At 45.3% G+C, this 12852-nt stretch overlaps 1 protein-coding gene across 2 annotated transcripts; it reads right to left on the bottom strand.

Annotated features, from left to right (window-relative positions):
• Positions 1–969: 969 nt before the first annotated feature.
• On the bottom strand, positions 970–12651 carry LOC112568805 (Friend leukemia integration 1 transcription factor-like). Of its 2 annotated transcripts, none has more exons than XM_025246287.1 (5): positions 12354–12651; positions 6032–6775; positions 5009–5080; positions 3952–4124; positions 970–3440 (listed from the first exon to the last, which is right to left on the bottom strand). In XM_025246287.1, exons 2-5 carry the CDS (start codon positions 6768–6770, stop codon positions 3195–3197), a joined length of 1230 nt encoding a protein of 409 aa, XP_025102072.1. In that variant the 5' UTR covers positions 6771–6775; positions 12354–12651; the 3' UTR covers positions 970–3194. The 2 variants fall into 2 exon arrangements, with proteins under 2 accessions (XP_025102072.1, XP_025102073.1); XM_025246288.1 differs by lacking the exon at positions 12354–12651 and adding an exon at positions 7571–7715.
• Between the last annotated feature and the right edge of the window lie 201 nt (positions 12652–12852).

Raw genomic sequence — 12852 nt, 5'->3', positions numbered from 1 at the left:
TTCAATACAAGGACTGCTGTAGCCTTATAATCAATACAAGGACTGCTGTATACTTACACCAGTGCTGTAGCCTTACAATCAATACAAGGACTGCTATAGCCTTATACCAGTGCTGTAGCCGTGCGATTTACTGCCAGCTGTGACTGTGCTCACCAGGACAGCGCCGTCTGTACTCAGCTCACACCGAGGCCACAACTGAGTTTTGTCAGGCCCATCCGGTTGCACTCGAGGTGTAAATATCGGACAATGGACTGTAGACGTGAAATCCGCACTGAATCATTAAATTCCACTTAAGGCCGGGCGCGCGCGCCGTGCGCTGCGTCAAGCAATGAAATCGGCGCGGTGCAGATGAATGGACGAGACACCACAGCGGCGACTTGCAAATAATATTGGCCGTGTTAATGTGAACAAAGATGACATTGTTCACAGCGTCTGAACGCATGATACCCGTATTGCTGGCTCCGATCACGCGTCTGACTATTTGTTTGCTACTTCCGGGTGGCGCCGACTCAAAGAAAGAAAGAAGAGTGATTGGACTTGCCGGAACTTGACGGCCATCAGCACAAAGTGGCGCCACTGTGCGCGAGTAGAGACAGGCACACGGAGAAAAGGGTTTGACCGTCGCCGACTGTGTCGGGTATTGTACACGGGGTGGTGTCCTTGGTGTTAACCTCGTTCTTCCTGTCGTCTCCACCTATTTCGTCTTGTCAGCGAAAACCTGGCTTTCAGGAAAGAGGAAAGAAAGAAAAGAAAACGCTGAACGAAAATTAAAAGGCTGTAAATGATAGAGTTGGCGAGGGGGTCGAGGAAAGAGGAAGTAGAAATATTACTTGACACATGGGATGACGTCATCTACGGCGTTACTTGACAAACAGGATCACGTGTGACGTGACCGTTGACAGGACAAAACAACGTGACGTGTTAGCAGCTAGATAGATAGGAATATACGGGTTAGTCTGATCGCTGTGTTTAGAGTTTAATCACACTTGTTTTTGAGACAGACGATTAACATTTTATTTTGTCTCAGTTCCCTTCAATAAAAGACGCACAAAGCGCCTCTGTGTGGTACTTGTGTATAGAAGACAATATATCTTTTGTATATAAGTCATGTACAAAATGTCCGTATAGACAATATCTTTTGTATATAAGTCATGTACAAAATGTCTTTAAAGGCACAATATCTTTTGTATAGAGAAAATAAAACAACTTTTTGTATCGAAAATATACATAAAACGAGATATTTCTATGGCAATAATGAATATATATATATGCTGCATAAATGTGCGATACTGCCTTAGAATACGTAAAATAATAAAACTTTGGTCCAGGATTAACATTTGCAATATATTATGTACAGTATTCAGCGACAACAACACACCAATAAATGCTCAAACAGGCTTTACAAACAGACTAGCCAATAATACCAATAATACTCGTCTTGAGAGAACCGGAAGACGTGTGCGGCGTGTAACAAGTGCACAGCTCCTCAAGAAACATTGTTTGAGTTGTTGTCTCCACGACAAAGCATGGAAACACCCAGTCTCCAGCTCGCCACCCCGGGTTTGCACTCAGTCAAGACATGGACGCAAATATTTTGTGCTTTGTCTTAATTATCTTGTGCTGCAGTGTCACGCGAGCTCCAATTATCTTTGGTCTGAAGTGTGACACGACGGCCATTTCGTTGTGTGGGAGGTAATGACTAGTGGATGTTGGAAATAATAACAAAGTGCACAGAGAAACAAGTCAGGCGGGAGGGCTGTCTATTAAAGTAGGAACATGTCCTTCATGGTGTCTCATACGTTTTGTTCGATAGCATGACGAAGGTGGTCACATGACATAACGTTTGATGTCCAGTATTTAACTGTTCACCTTGATGGCGTTACATTCATATTCACATTCAACTTTCAAATTGTTTTTGCCCCTGTAACACGTTGCTCACCACTGGGTCGATGAGTGATTGATATTTCAAAGGGTTAGGGTTCATCATCTTTAAAGGGGCGAAAGGACTGTGGTTAAATGGCCGACAGGACGACTGAAGAGACAAGAAAAGGTGGAGTAGATGACAGGGCAGTGAGTGACTGCTGATATTTCTGTCAACTGATTAAATGACAGGGACTTTTTCTAGTGCCTAGGTAATGATTCACATTGTGAATTCATTAAATGTAAGTGAAAAGCTTCTGGGGAAGACAAGGGTAGAGTCTGTGAGTAGATTACTTGAGGCTCGTGCGGTGGATGGCCTGCTGCCATTGGTTGATGTTGATTGGTTGATGTAGTTACACAGGGTGTGGCAATCACTTGATTAGGCTCGGTGTGTACTGATTAAATAAAAGGGAAATCAAATGAGGAGGACAAAGGTTAAGGTGTGATTGGGTTTACTAATATCTCCATAGTTACATAGGATGCGGCAATGACTTGATTAAGCTTGGTGTGTACTGATTAAAGTAAAATGAAATTTTATGAGGAGGATAAAGGCTGGGGTGTGACTGTGTTACTAATATTGTAGGCTGATGGGAAAATGTTACAGACATCGGGTGGACAAGGTGACTGCCAACAGTAATGAGCGTTTGTAATCACCAATGTGGTTGTTAGTTGGACCCCCTCCTCACATGATTGGACAATGTAACAGCGCAAGTGTAATACTGACACTGTCCTGTTACTAGTCACTGTAATGAGTGCTATAGTAACCTCCGTTTATCAAATGTCGTTGTATTAGTCACTGACAAGCCAGTGTATGAGATGCTACAGCAACAATAATGTAAAAACACGCATGCTGTAGTAAGATGTAACACTGCTTGCTACACAGTAATGTCTCTATATAACAACAGGTTACAGTAATGTCTGTGTAATGCCACATAGTAATGTGTACATTAATACAGTAATACAACAGGTGTATAGTAATGTCTGTATAACACTGCTTGTTACACAGTAATGTTTATAACAACAGATTACAGTAATGTCTGTAACACTACATGCCGGGTACGTCATTAACACCACATGTTACAGCGAGGTGTATGTGAACACAGACATCCAACAGATGAAAATTGTACGGAGCTACTGCCACACCGCCTGCAACCTGAACACAACCGGAGATGGTCCACCTGCTCGTATGTTGTCACAAGCTTTGTTCATTGTTCACTGCCTTTACTGTGTTCACTGTGTCCGTGATCATTGGAGGCTAGGACTGGCTGCGGTGTTCACTGTGTCCGTAGTAACGGTAGAGGTGGACTGGCTGCGGTGTTCACTGTGTCCGTAGTAACGGTAGAGGTGGACTGGCTGCTTTGCAACAACAACTCTGACGTGGCAGACGAGGGCTGGCTGGTTGGCTGACTGGCTGACTGGAGTTTGCGTAGAGTGTGGAAGTTAAAGCGATACGTGTAGCGTTTGCCTTTGACCTTTTCTAGAATCTGTCGGTCGTAATAGTAGCGTAATGCGCGGCTGACCTGCACGTGAGACAAAATATTGTGAGTGGGTCACGTGCCCACAAGACAAAACATTCAGATACATGTACTGTCACGTGCAGGAGACAAAGCAGACCAGGTGTGGGTCACCCACACGCCATACAAAACACACAGATGGGTTACGTGCACGTGCAACGAGCAATCTACATGGCGGGGCGCCTGCAGGGGACAGAAAAGAATCGGACATTTAAGAAACTGTAAGTGTGTATATCTAAGATTGTCATATGAGAGACTGCAAGTGTGTCATCTAAGGTTTGTGATAATCAGTTGACAGTTTACAATCATCCCCATCGTCATCACTAGTCTATATTGATCATTTGCTGCACCGAACACAACGAGTGGCGAGTGAGAGGTGGACGAATTGTGGAGTAGTGAGTGGAGAAGTCAATCGTGTGTAGAGTTTTCTCTACTTGTTGCCCTTGGCAACGTGGTAAGGCAAACGGAGAAAGTACGCATGCACGGTCAGCGATTGGTGGACAGTGACGTCACTAACCTTGTCGTACGTCATGCGCGGTTTGTTGCGTCGCGCCCCCCAGCGCCTGGCTACTTCATCCGGGTCTGTGAGAGTAAAAAGTCCGTCACCACCGTCCCACCGGATGCAGTTCTCGTTCTTGCTGTCCGTCAGAAGCTCCAGCAGAAACTGCCACAACTGCAGCTGTCCTCCGCCTGAAACCAACATCAGCACACACACACATGATAGGCGTGATCAACACACACACATCAACACACACATACACATGATAAGCGTGATAACATCAACACACACGATAAGCGTGATAACATCAACACACACATACACATGATAAGTGTGATAACATCAACACACATACACATGATAAGTGTGATAACATCAAGACACACATGATAAGTGTGATAACATCAACACATATACACATGATAAGCGTGATAACATCAAGACACACAAGATAAGTGTGATAACATCAACACACACACGATAAGTGTGATAACATCAACACACACAAGATAAGTGTGATAACATCAACACACACAAGATAAGTGTGATAACATCAACACACAGAAGATAAGTGTGATAACATCAACACACAGAAGATAAGTGTGATAACATCAACACACACAAGATAAGTGTGATAACATCAACACACACAAGATAAGTGTGATAACATCAACACACACACATACACATGATAAGCGTGATAACATCAACACGGATGCGGTTTCCAAGTGATGGCGACCTGCTGGACAGCGACAGTAGCCTTGTGTTCACTGTACAGACCCAAACTCTAAGGACTGCAAGTGTTTTGAACAACAACTCAAATCACTCCAATGGCTGCTACTTTTCACCAAAGAACGCGTCCTGCTTCCTGTCTCTGTCAATATGACGAGGTCTGCCCATGATTTACAGTCTGTCTACAATATCCGGATGCAATTGTCTACCCAAGACTTACTGTTTGTCAATATGGAGATGAAAATGTCTACCGAATACTGTCTCGCAATGCTGTGGTGATGTCTACCCAAGACTTACGGTTTATCTTTCAGTATTGAGAGGAAAATGTCGAGCCGAGACTTACCGCTAATCAACATGGCGGCGGTGCGGCGCAGTCCTGCCTCCTCTCCCTTGTCCGGGTCCTCAGCATGAACCCCTGCAAAGTGAATAACTGTCAACAAGGGCGAAATGGGGCTGCACCTCCCTAAACACAGTTAGCACAAACAAATAAGGTGCTTCACACTTGCAAAGCTAACAAGATGTAAACAGGGGGAGATCACTCTCAACTTCATCAAGCCGATCTTTGACCTTTCCAAGTGGGCGGTTGTTTCAAGTGTTGTTTTGTTGCTAATGTCAGATAGAGGGTTAATATTTACTTATTATTTAGTTTGTCCCTAATGTTAGCGTTAGTATTTGCTTATTGTCTCGTTTATTCATAATTCCACATAATAAAAACGATGTTTGGTTATTGCTAAGTTTGTTCCTCATGTCAGTCTAAGAGTTAATATTGTCATATTAAATTGTAATATTTGTTTATTGATTTGCTTGTTTATGGTTTGATTATCCCTATCATCGTCTAGAAGAATCGTCCACTAGCGGCGAATCAAACAGAGAATGACGATTGCTACAGACGATGAGAGTGGTAGTGTCTGCCCTACGCTGGGATGAAAGTGGAGGATGACAGCTTCTCGATGACTGGCGCCTAACCCTAACCCCGATCATTCGGACAAGCAAAGAAGACAGGCCCTCAGTGACTGGGTAAGAGTTAAGCAGGGTGCAGTCACAGGACAATGGGCAACCTTGCACGCCTACATATTGTTTTAAAGGAAGAACGAAACAGAAAGAAGAAAAAAAGACAAGAGAAGAAAGAAAGAAAACTTGTCAGCTGACACATCAGACTTCAGCTGTTCACAGCTGTCAGGTGACAATAGCTCTGAGACAGGAACACCTCGCGATGGCAATAGGAGCCTCGACATGTGACATGGCGGCCGTCCATTGACTGTCAACTCAGTCTCCTGGAGTATCGTCAGTAGAGGACAGAGCGAACGAACGAACGAACGAACGAAACAGCGAAAGAAACACGTGTCCTTGGACGTGACGTGCTTACCGTGACGTGTAGAGGAATCAGAGGCTATAAGGTCCATGACGTCAGACAGATAAAGCTTGACGTCACTGTCCATGTCTCGTCGATGCTCGCTGGCGTAGTGAGAGTGTGCTGACGTCATATCCGGTGTGTCCTGTCGACTGGCTCTCATGCCCAAGCTACACCAGTGAGACAGCAGGGAGGCGGGGGCCATGTCGTCACAAGCGTGAGCAGCGCCGCACGCCCTCATGTGCATGTGTTCCTCGTAACTCGGGGGCTGTGGCAGCGCGTGGAATGACGGGTCAATGTCAAGGACGCCCAAGTCCTTCACGCGACTGTGACTGATGTCCAGATAGGACGAGGCGTGGTCAAGGCTCGCAGCATCCATAGTGCTGGTGTCGCTGCAGGTGGTCCTGTTGTTGTTGTTGTCGTCTTCACAGCCTGCGTAGTGAAACTGCTGCTGCTGATGATGACTGTCCATCTCTCTGCAGCTCCCTCTCGCCAGGTCGTTGACGCTGACGCTGAAGAGGAACGACGGCGCTTGGGATGCACGTGCAGGTGTCGGACCCGGAGACACTGACGACGACGCTGAAGAAGGAGACGATGATAGCGGCGACTGTGGGGCGTGCGTCCACGATGACGGCGACACCGGCGACCAAGGCCATCCAGCGGCTGACTGCACGTCACATGACGTCATCAAGGTGAGAGGCGACGTGGACAGGTAGGAGTTGAACGCTTCACTGCAGCTAGTGACGTACGCCATGACAGCTGTAAGTACAGAGATGCTCATGTCAGTCTGGACAGTCTGAGCACAGCTCACGTGGGCTACAAAACAAGGTTGACGAGTAGGCTAACAGACAGACAGCTTCTCGTGTAGAATAAGACAGACAAACATCTGCTCGTGTAGGCTGACAGCTGTAACAGACACAACAACTCGTGTCGGCTGACAGACGAACCACAGCTACACCTCAGGGCTATGACAGATGACAGCTGACAGCGTGTAATACGAGTTAGTTGAAGTCAGACACAAAGACATTGTCATAGTCATGACAAACACAGTTTGTGCTACAAGACAAATACAATAGCACACTGACAGAGGGCTACACCAGTGTGGCAGTAAGGGCGGTGTCACACCATACATACATTACACACAACATCAGTATGACAGTAAGGGCGGAGTCAGATTAAACATACAATCACATCCATGTTATGTAAGTCTTTGCAGCAGCAGCAGCAGTAGTAGTAGGAGGAGGAGGAGAGACATCACATGAAATCCCTCTACTGTCATTACTAGGTACACGAAGAGGGGTTTGATCCTATCAGTGACAACTACAGAGTAACAGAATTTGTGCTGTAGTCAAACACTAAACTTTAGAACAACAACAAATACCGGAAGTGACAATTCACATGTTTTTTAAGTGTAAATAAATGCAGTCATCAAATGGTTATCAAAGCTTGGTCAGAAAAATGTTTTTTTTTCGATGAAAGTTAACCAAAAAATAAATAAATGAAAGTAACAAACAAAATAAGATCAAATCACTGCTACCTATTAACGACACAAACCTGTTTGCAAACTGTTTCTGTCCCAAAGCTATGACCTCACCAAGTCAAGTCGACCAAGAGAAGAGAACAATCTCTACATGCGGCCACAGAAAGACATGTTGATGGACTTGGATGCAAATAGAGTCCGCAGTCTTGTGGACAACACGTCACAGACAACAGTTTCGACTGTCTGGCCTGGGACAGGGATGTAGTCTACAGAGAACCTTCCCTCTCCACCCCACTGGCCCAACCGACACCAATTACAGGGCGATAATCATTGAAAGCAAACAGTGACTCAAAGTTATTTCCCTTTCCAAAGGTCTTCGTCTCTGGATGGGGGATGGCCGGGGCATGTTTGTTGTGCAGTCATCTTCCACTGCATGGAGTAGGAAGAACAGCAGGTCGCTCGTGCTTTCGCTGATGGTGTCGTCTGGCACACCAGGCATCTAACGGTTTCTGTCCCAAGACGACAGGAGCGCCGCGGTCCACTTTCTCTACAAAGGCTAGTAATTATCGGATACTACACCTGACATCTTTTTACTGTCAGATGGAAATGGTGGTGTCGCTTGGCCACATGCTTCCACTTTGTGTGCATGAGATCATGCGATGACATCACGATGACCTGGTAACCTGACTTCCGGTTGAAATGTACCCATTGCTTATATCAGGCCCTGCGTCACTGAGCGTGCTACTGAGTCATGGCTGTGCTCTCGCCCAGGTCTTCCCCTTAATTGTCATTACTCGCTCCGCTATACTTCTTCAGGAATTAGGAAAAAACCATGGCCGCCATAAAAGCTCCAGGCTTAGTATGTCATTACAAAGTTCTTCGATCGCAAAAAGCATCTGCTCCATTCGACTACTATTGCACTAAGACTACCTTCATGGGGTGGAATGAAGTATTCGTAAATATTTAGCTTTAGTAGCAGCATTTGAAAGAGAATTACTAAACACTAGGCATTATTTGTGTAATGTTCCAATGTATCTTATATTTTAAGATTCCATTAATCAGTAAACATATTGTAAGGAACATATGACACTACCACCAAACGATTGTGAAGACCAGAGTAGCCAGAGGCTAGGAGTAAACTTTAGGGTTAATTAGTCAGGGGTCAAAGTGGTCAGAAGATTGGAAGCGGCAACAACATGAACCATCTCACTCATGACCCACAGTTCTTAAAGAACGATAAGCGACGTTTGCCGCCAGGGGGCAGCACGTTTAACCAAACCAACGATCAAGCAGCTCAGCTTTACCCTCATGAGTTTACCCTCAGCATCAAGCTCATCTACTCTGAAATTCAGCTTCTACAGCAGTCGCTCGCTCCTGACCAAAGGTATTCCCAGTGCAATGATACAACGGCTCTGGTCGGTGCTTAAAGATGTAACATTAAACGGAAATGATGATATGATGATATGACATGTGGCTTTGGTCTCGGAGGACGTTTGATGACCCTGGTGATGAGATGATGACAGTCGAATCTAGTCCACAGTATGTATAGTCTCTCACACCCACACCCACACACAGACTTATGAACACACAGCACCTGTAGGAGACACAAGAGCCTCACGTGATGTGCCCGTTACATCGCGGGCGTGGCACAGGTAGTGACGTCACTGATTAACGTTCTCTTCCGGTGAAATCACTAGCTGCTAGGGGTTCTCACACACCAGCTGACACAGCGTTTGACAGCTCGGGACAGACCGTTCATCCTGGACCCTCTCTCTCTCACTCACACACACACTCACACACATTCACACACTTACACACACTCACACCCTCACAGACACACTCACACACACACTCACACACTTACATACACTCACACACTCTCTCTCTCACACACACTCACACACACCCTCACACACTCACACTCACACACACACACACTCACTCTCACACACTCTCACACACACTCACTCTCACACACTCTCACACACTCTCTCACACACACACTCACACACACCCTCACACACACACACACTCACACTCACTCACACACTCTCACACACACACTCTCTCTCTCTCTCACTCACTCACACACACACACACTCACTCTCACACACTCTCACACACTCACACACACACTCACTCTCACACACTCTCACACACTCACTCTCTCACACACACTCACACTCACACTCTCACACACTCACACACACTCACTCTCACACACTCACACACACACTCACACACACTCACACACAGGAGCGCGCATGTCTGCTGACAGCCGCAGGCAGTGGGAGTTCACGTAGATTCCCTCGCCCACGCGCCTCTTGTTTACACTACCAGTCCCACACCTTAACTCAGTGCAAGTCATTTTACATTCAGTTACAGAGGCTGATACAACACGACTTACAGCATAGTGTATGTGTTGTACATATGTGACTACAGCATAGTGTATGTGTGGTCTGAGTGTAGCTTACAATATGTATATGTATATACACATACTAATTATATATACCAACATATGTATATATGCACACTAATATATATATATATTGTACATATGTGACTACAACATACTGTATGTGTGGTCTGAATGTAGCTTACAATACACATACTAATTATATATACGAACATATGTATATATACACACACTAATATATACATTTTACATATGTGACTACAGCATAGTGTATGCGTGGTCTGAGTGTAGCTTACAATATGTATATGTATATGCACATACTAATTATATATACCAACATATGTATAAATATACACACACTAATATATATATTTTACATATGTGACTACAGCATACTGTATGTGTTGTACATATGTGACTACAACATAGTGTATGTGTGGTCTGAATGTAGCTTACCATAATACTATATCTGCTCTCTACAGCACACTAATGTCTACACACACATCTATATATAAATGCTAAAATATATAGCTGTCAGTGTCAGCTCCACTGTCACGATGTATCATTAGATATCAATGTCAGCTCAGCTGTCACGATGTCAGTGCATCACAGGAGAAAATCTCAGTTTGTTTCACCAAATGCAGTCGGAAGAACCGACAGACAAACGGAAGTGCTTGTAACCTGCTCTGGAGATGTAGAGGTAACATTACACCAAGAAAGTTCAGGCATGAGACAATAGAGGTGACAGTGATGACTAACTGTTAGTTTACACTAGTCTACAGTACAACTCAGGTGTGTCACGTGTCCCAGTTGTGTGTCAGTACTGGGTGTCAACACTGTCACATGACATGACACCAGGTCATCTGAGAACAAAACGCTAACGGTATTCGTCAGTATTTTTTGTGTATTTTTGCTGTGTCTACTCATTGAACACACCTGTGGATGGTCACGTGGTCAGTGCAGTGACTACAGTCACTCTGGTTCTCGCTCACGTCATTCTTTAGTTTGCCTGCATGCACCGAGCGCACCTTTAAGGCTTTTGCTGCTCATCAATTGACGAATCACGTGTCCCGGTTACTAGAGAGACTCGGAGAGAACAAGTGTCACGTGATCGTTTTTTTCCCCACATCACGCATGCGCACACAAACATATTCGTTCACACACACACATATCCACAGTGCAGGCAAATAAAACAAACACAAACACACACAGATATCTACACATACTTATCCATACCTTGTCATGATCATTATCGTGTGACTACCACTTGTCCTGGTTATTGTTTATTGCTGTGTCTGAGGACACTGTTAGAAAATAATTGCCCACTGGGATTAATGAAGCTGGTCATTGCCATTGTCAAAACAAACCAAAGCAAGGAACAGACATCATCCCAGTGAACAGTGAACAGTGACATAGACTTGCGTATGACCGTATAGATGACAATGTCACTCTAACAGTGACACATGAACACTTCACGGATGTCCCTGAGATGACAATGACACTGACAATGTCACTAACATCAGCACATGAACACTTCATGGATGTCCCTGAGATGACAGTGACAATGACAATGTCACTAACATCAACACATGAACACTTCATGGATGTCACTGAGATGACAGTGACAATGTCACTAACATCAACACATGAACGCTTCATGGATGTCACTGAGATGACAATAACAATGTCACTCTAACAGCAACACATGAACACTTCGTGGATGTCACTGAGATGACAGTGCTACTGGCGCGTACGACATGAGTGACAATGACACATCACACAGTCGTGTCACGAGTGACAGCTTCTAATGAAGAATCGTGTTAGAAGGGTGACAGTGTCAACTGAGAAACTGTGGTGTGAAAGTGACAAGTGACTTCAAGTCTGACTGTCACGTGACAGCCGCAGTCTGGGTTCTACAACTCACCAAACATGAGCACGAAGAAGATTAAGAGAGAATTGTAATTGTGGTGTCGACTGACAAAAAGAGAGGGAATATGAAGTGTTATTAATAGAGAGGGAATGTTACTGTGTTATCAGCAGAGATGAAATATGAAGTGTTGTTAATAAAGAGGGAATGTTAACTGTTATCAACAGAGAGGGAACATGAAGTGTTAATAAAGAGGGAATGTCACTGTTATCAGCAGAGAGGGAATATGAACTGTTATTAATAAGGAGGGAATGTTACTGTTATGAGTAGAGAAGAAATATTAACTGTGTTATCAGCAGACAGGGAATATTAACTGTGTTATCAATAAAGAGGGAATATTAACCATGCCATTAGCAGCCTCCGATTGTTGTCTAACCCAGCAGCCCAGCTACAGAAAGACTCAGTATCAGTCACGTGATGACTCTGTCCCTCCTCCCCCCCCCCACACTGAGCTATAGACGAGGGCAAAGACGAGAAAGACGATGCCTGTATTAAAGCAGGAGACATCACTGACCTGCAGGTGAGTGGGATGAATGTTTGTAGTCAAGTCCTCAGGCTGCAGGTTCTTCAGACAGTAGTGGAGCTGTGCCTTATCGCTGGGATCATCGCCTGTTGTATCTAGACGATGTGGTGGCGCCACAGGCAGGAGGTGAGGGCGCAAGACGCGGGCTCTGATGCCGTTGACATGGAAGCGGACTTTTGTAGCCCGACCCCTCTCCCCTCCCCGCAACAGGTCGTCCTGAGAGGAGAAAACAAAAGCCGAGCTTGATGTGGGAACAAGCCAGCCTCAGCAACCAGGCCCCGCGTGTGCAGGAGCGAGCACCGGCTGGGCGCATCACCAGGCCGTGCAGAGTTCTCGTTCTTGCTCTGGCCACTCCCACTTTCCCTCGTCCCCACCCCGGCGCCCCCCTAACCCCCCTCACTCCCTCGGCCATTGCTTCTGTGAATGCAGACTAATTGACTGCAGCTCGGTGCGTGTGTGTGAGTGTGTGAGTGTGTGAGTGTGGTATGTG

Source organism: Pomacea canaliculata, linkage group LG7 (genome assembly GCF_003073045.1).
Source record: "Pomacea canaliculata isolate SZHN2017 linkage group LG7, ASM307304v1, whole genome shotgun sequence".
In the NCBI taxonomy this organism is placed as follows: domain Eukaryota; kingdom Metazoa; phylum Mollusca; class Gastropoda; order Architaenioglossa; family Ampullariidae; genus Pomacea; species Pomacea canaliculata.
This window is presented reverse-complemented; position numbering and strand designations above follow the sequence as displayed.

Excerpts from the sequence above, each read along its gene's own strand:
- LOC112568805 (XM_025246287.1), bottom strand. The coding sequence starts at position 6,770 with ATGGCGTACGTCACTAGCTGCAGTGAAGCGTTCAACTCCTACCTGTCC. Across the intron at positions 5,081-6,031 it reads TGATTCCTCTACACGTCACG|GGGTTCATGCTGAGGACCCG; the intron begins GTAAGCACGTCA and ends TTCACTTTGCAG. Across the intron at positions 4,125-5,008 it reads CGCCGCCATGTTGATTAGCG|GCGGAGGACAGCTGCAGTTG; the intron begins GTAAGTCTCGGC and ends TGTTGGTTTCAG.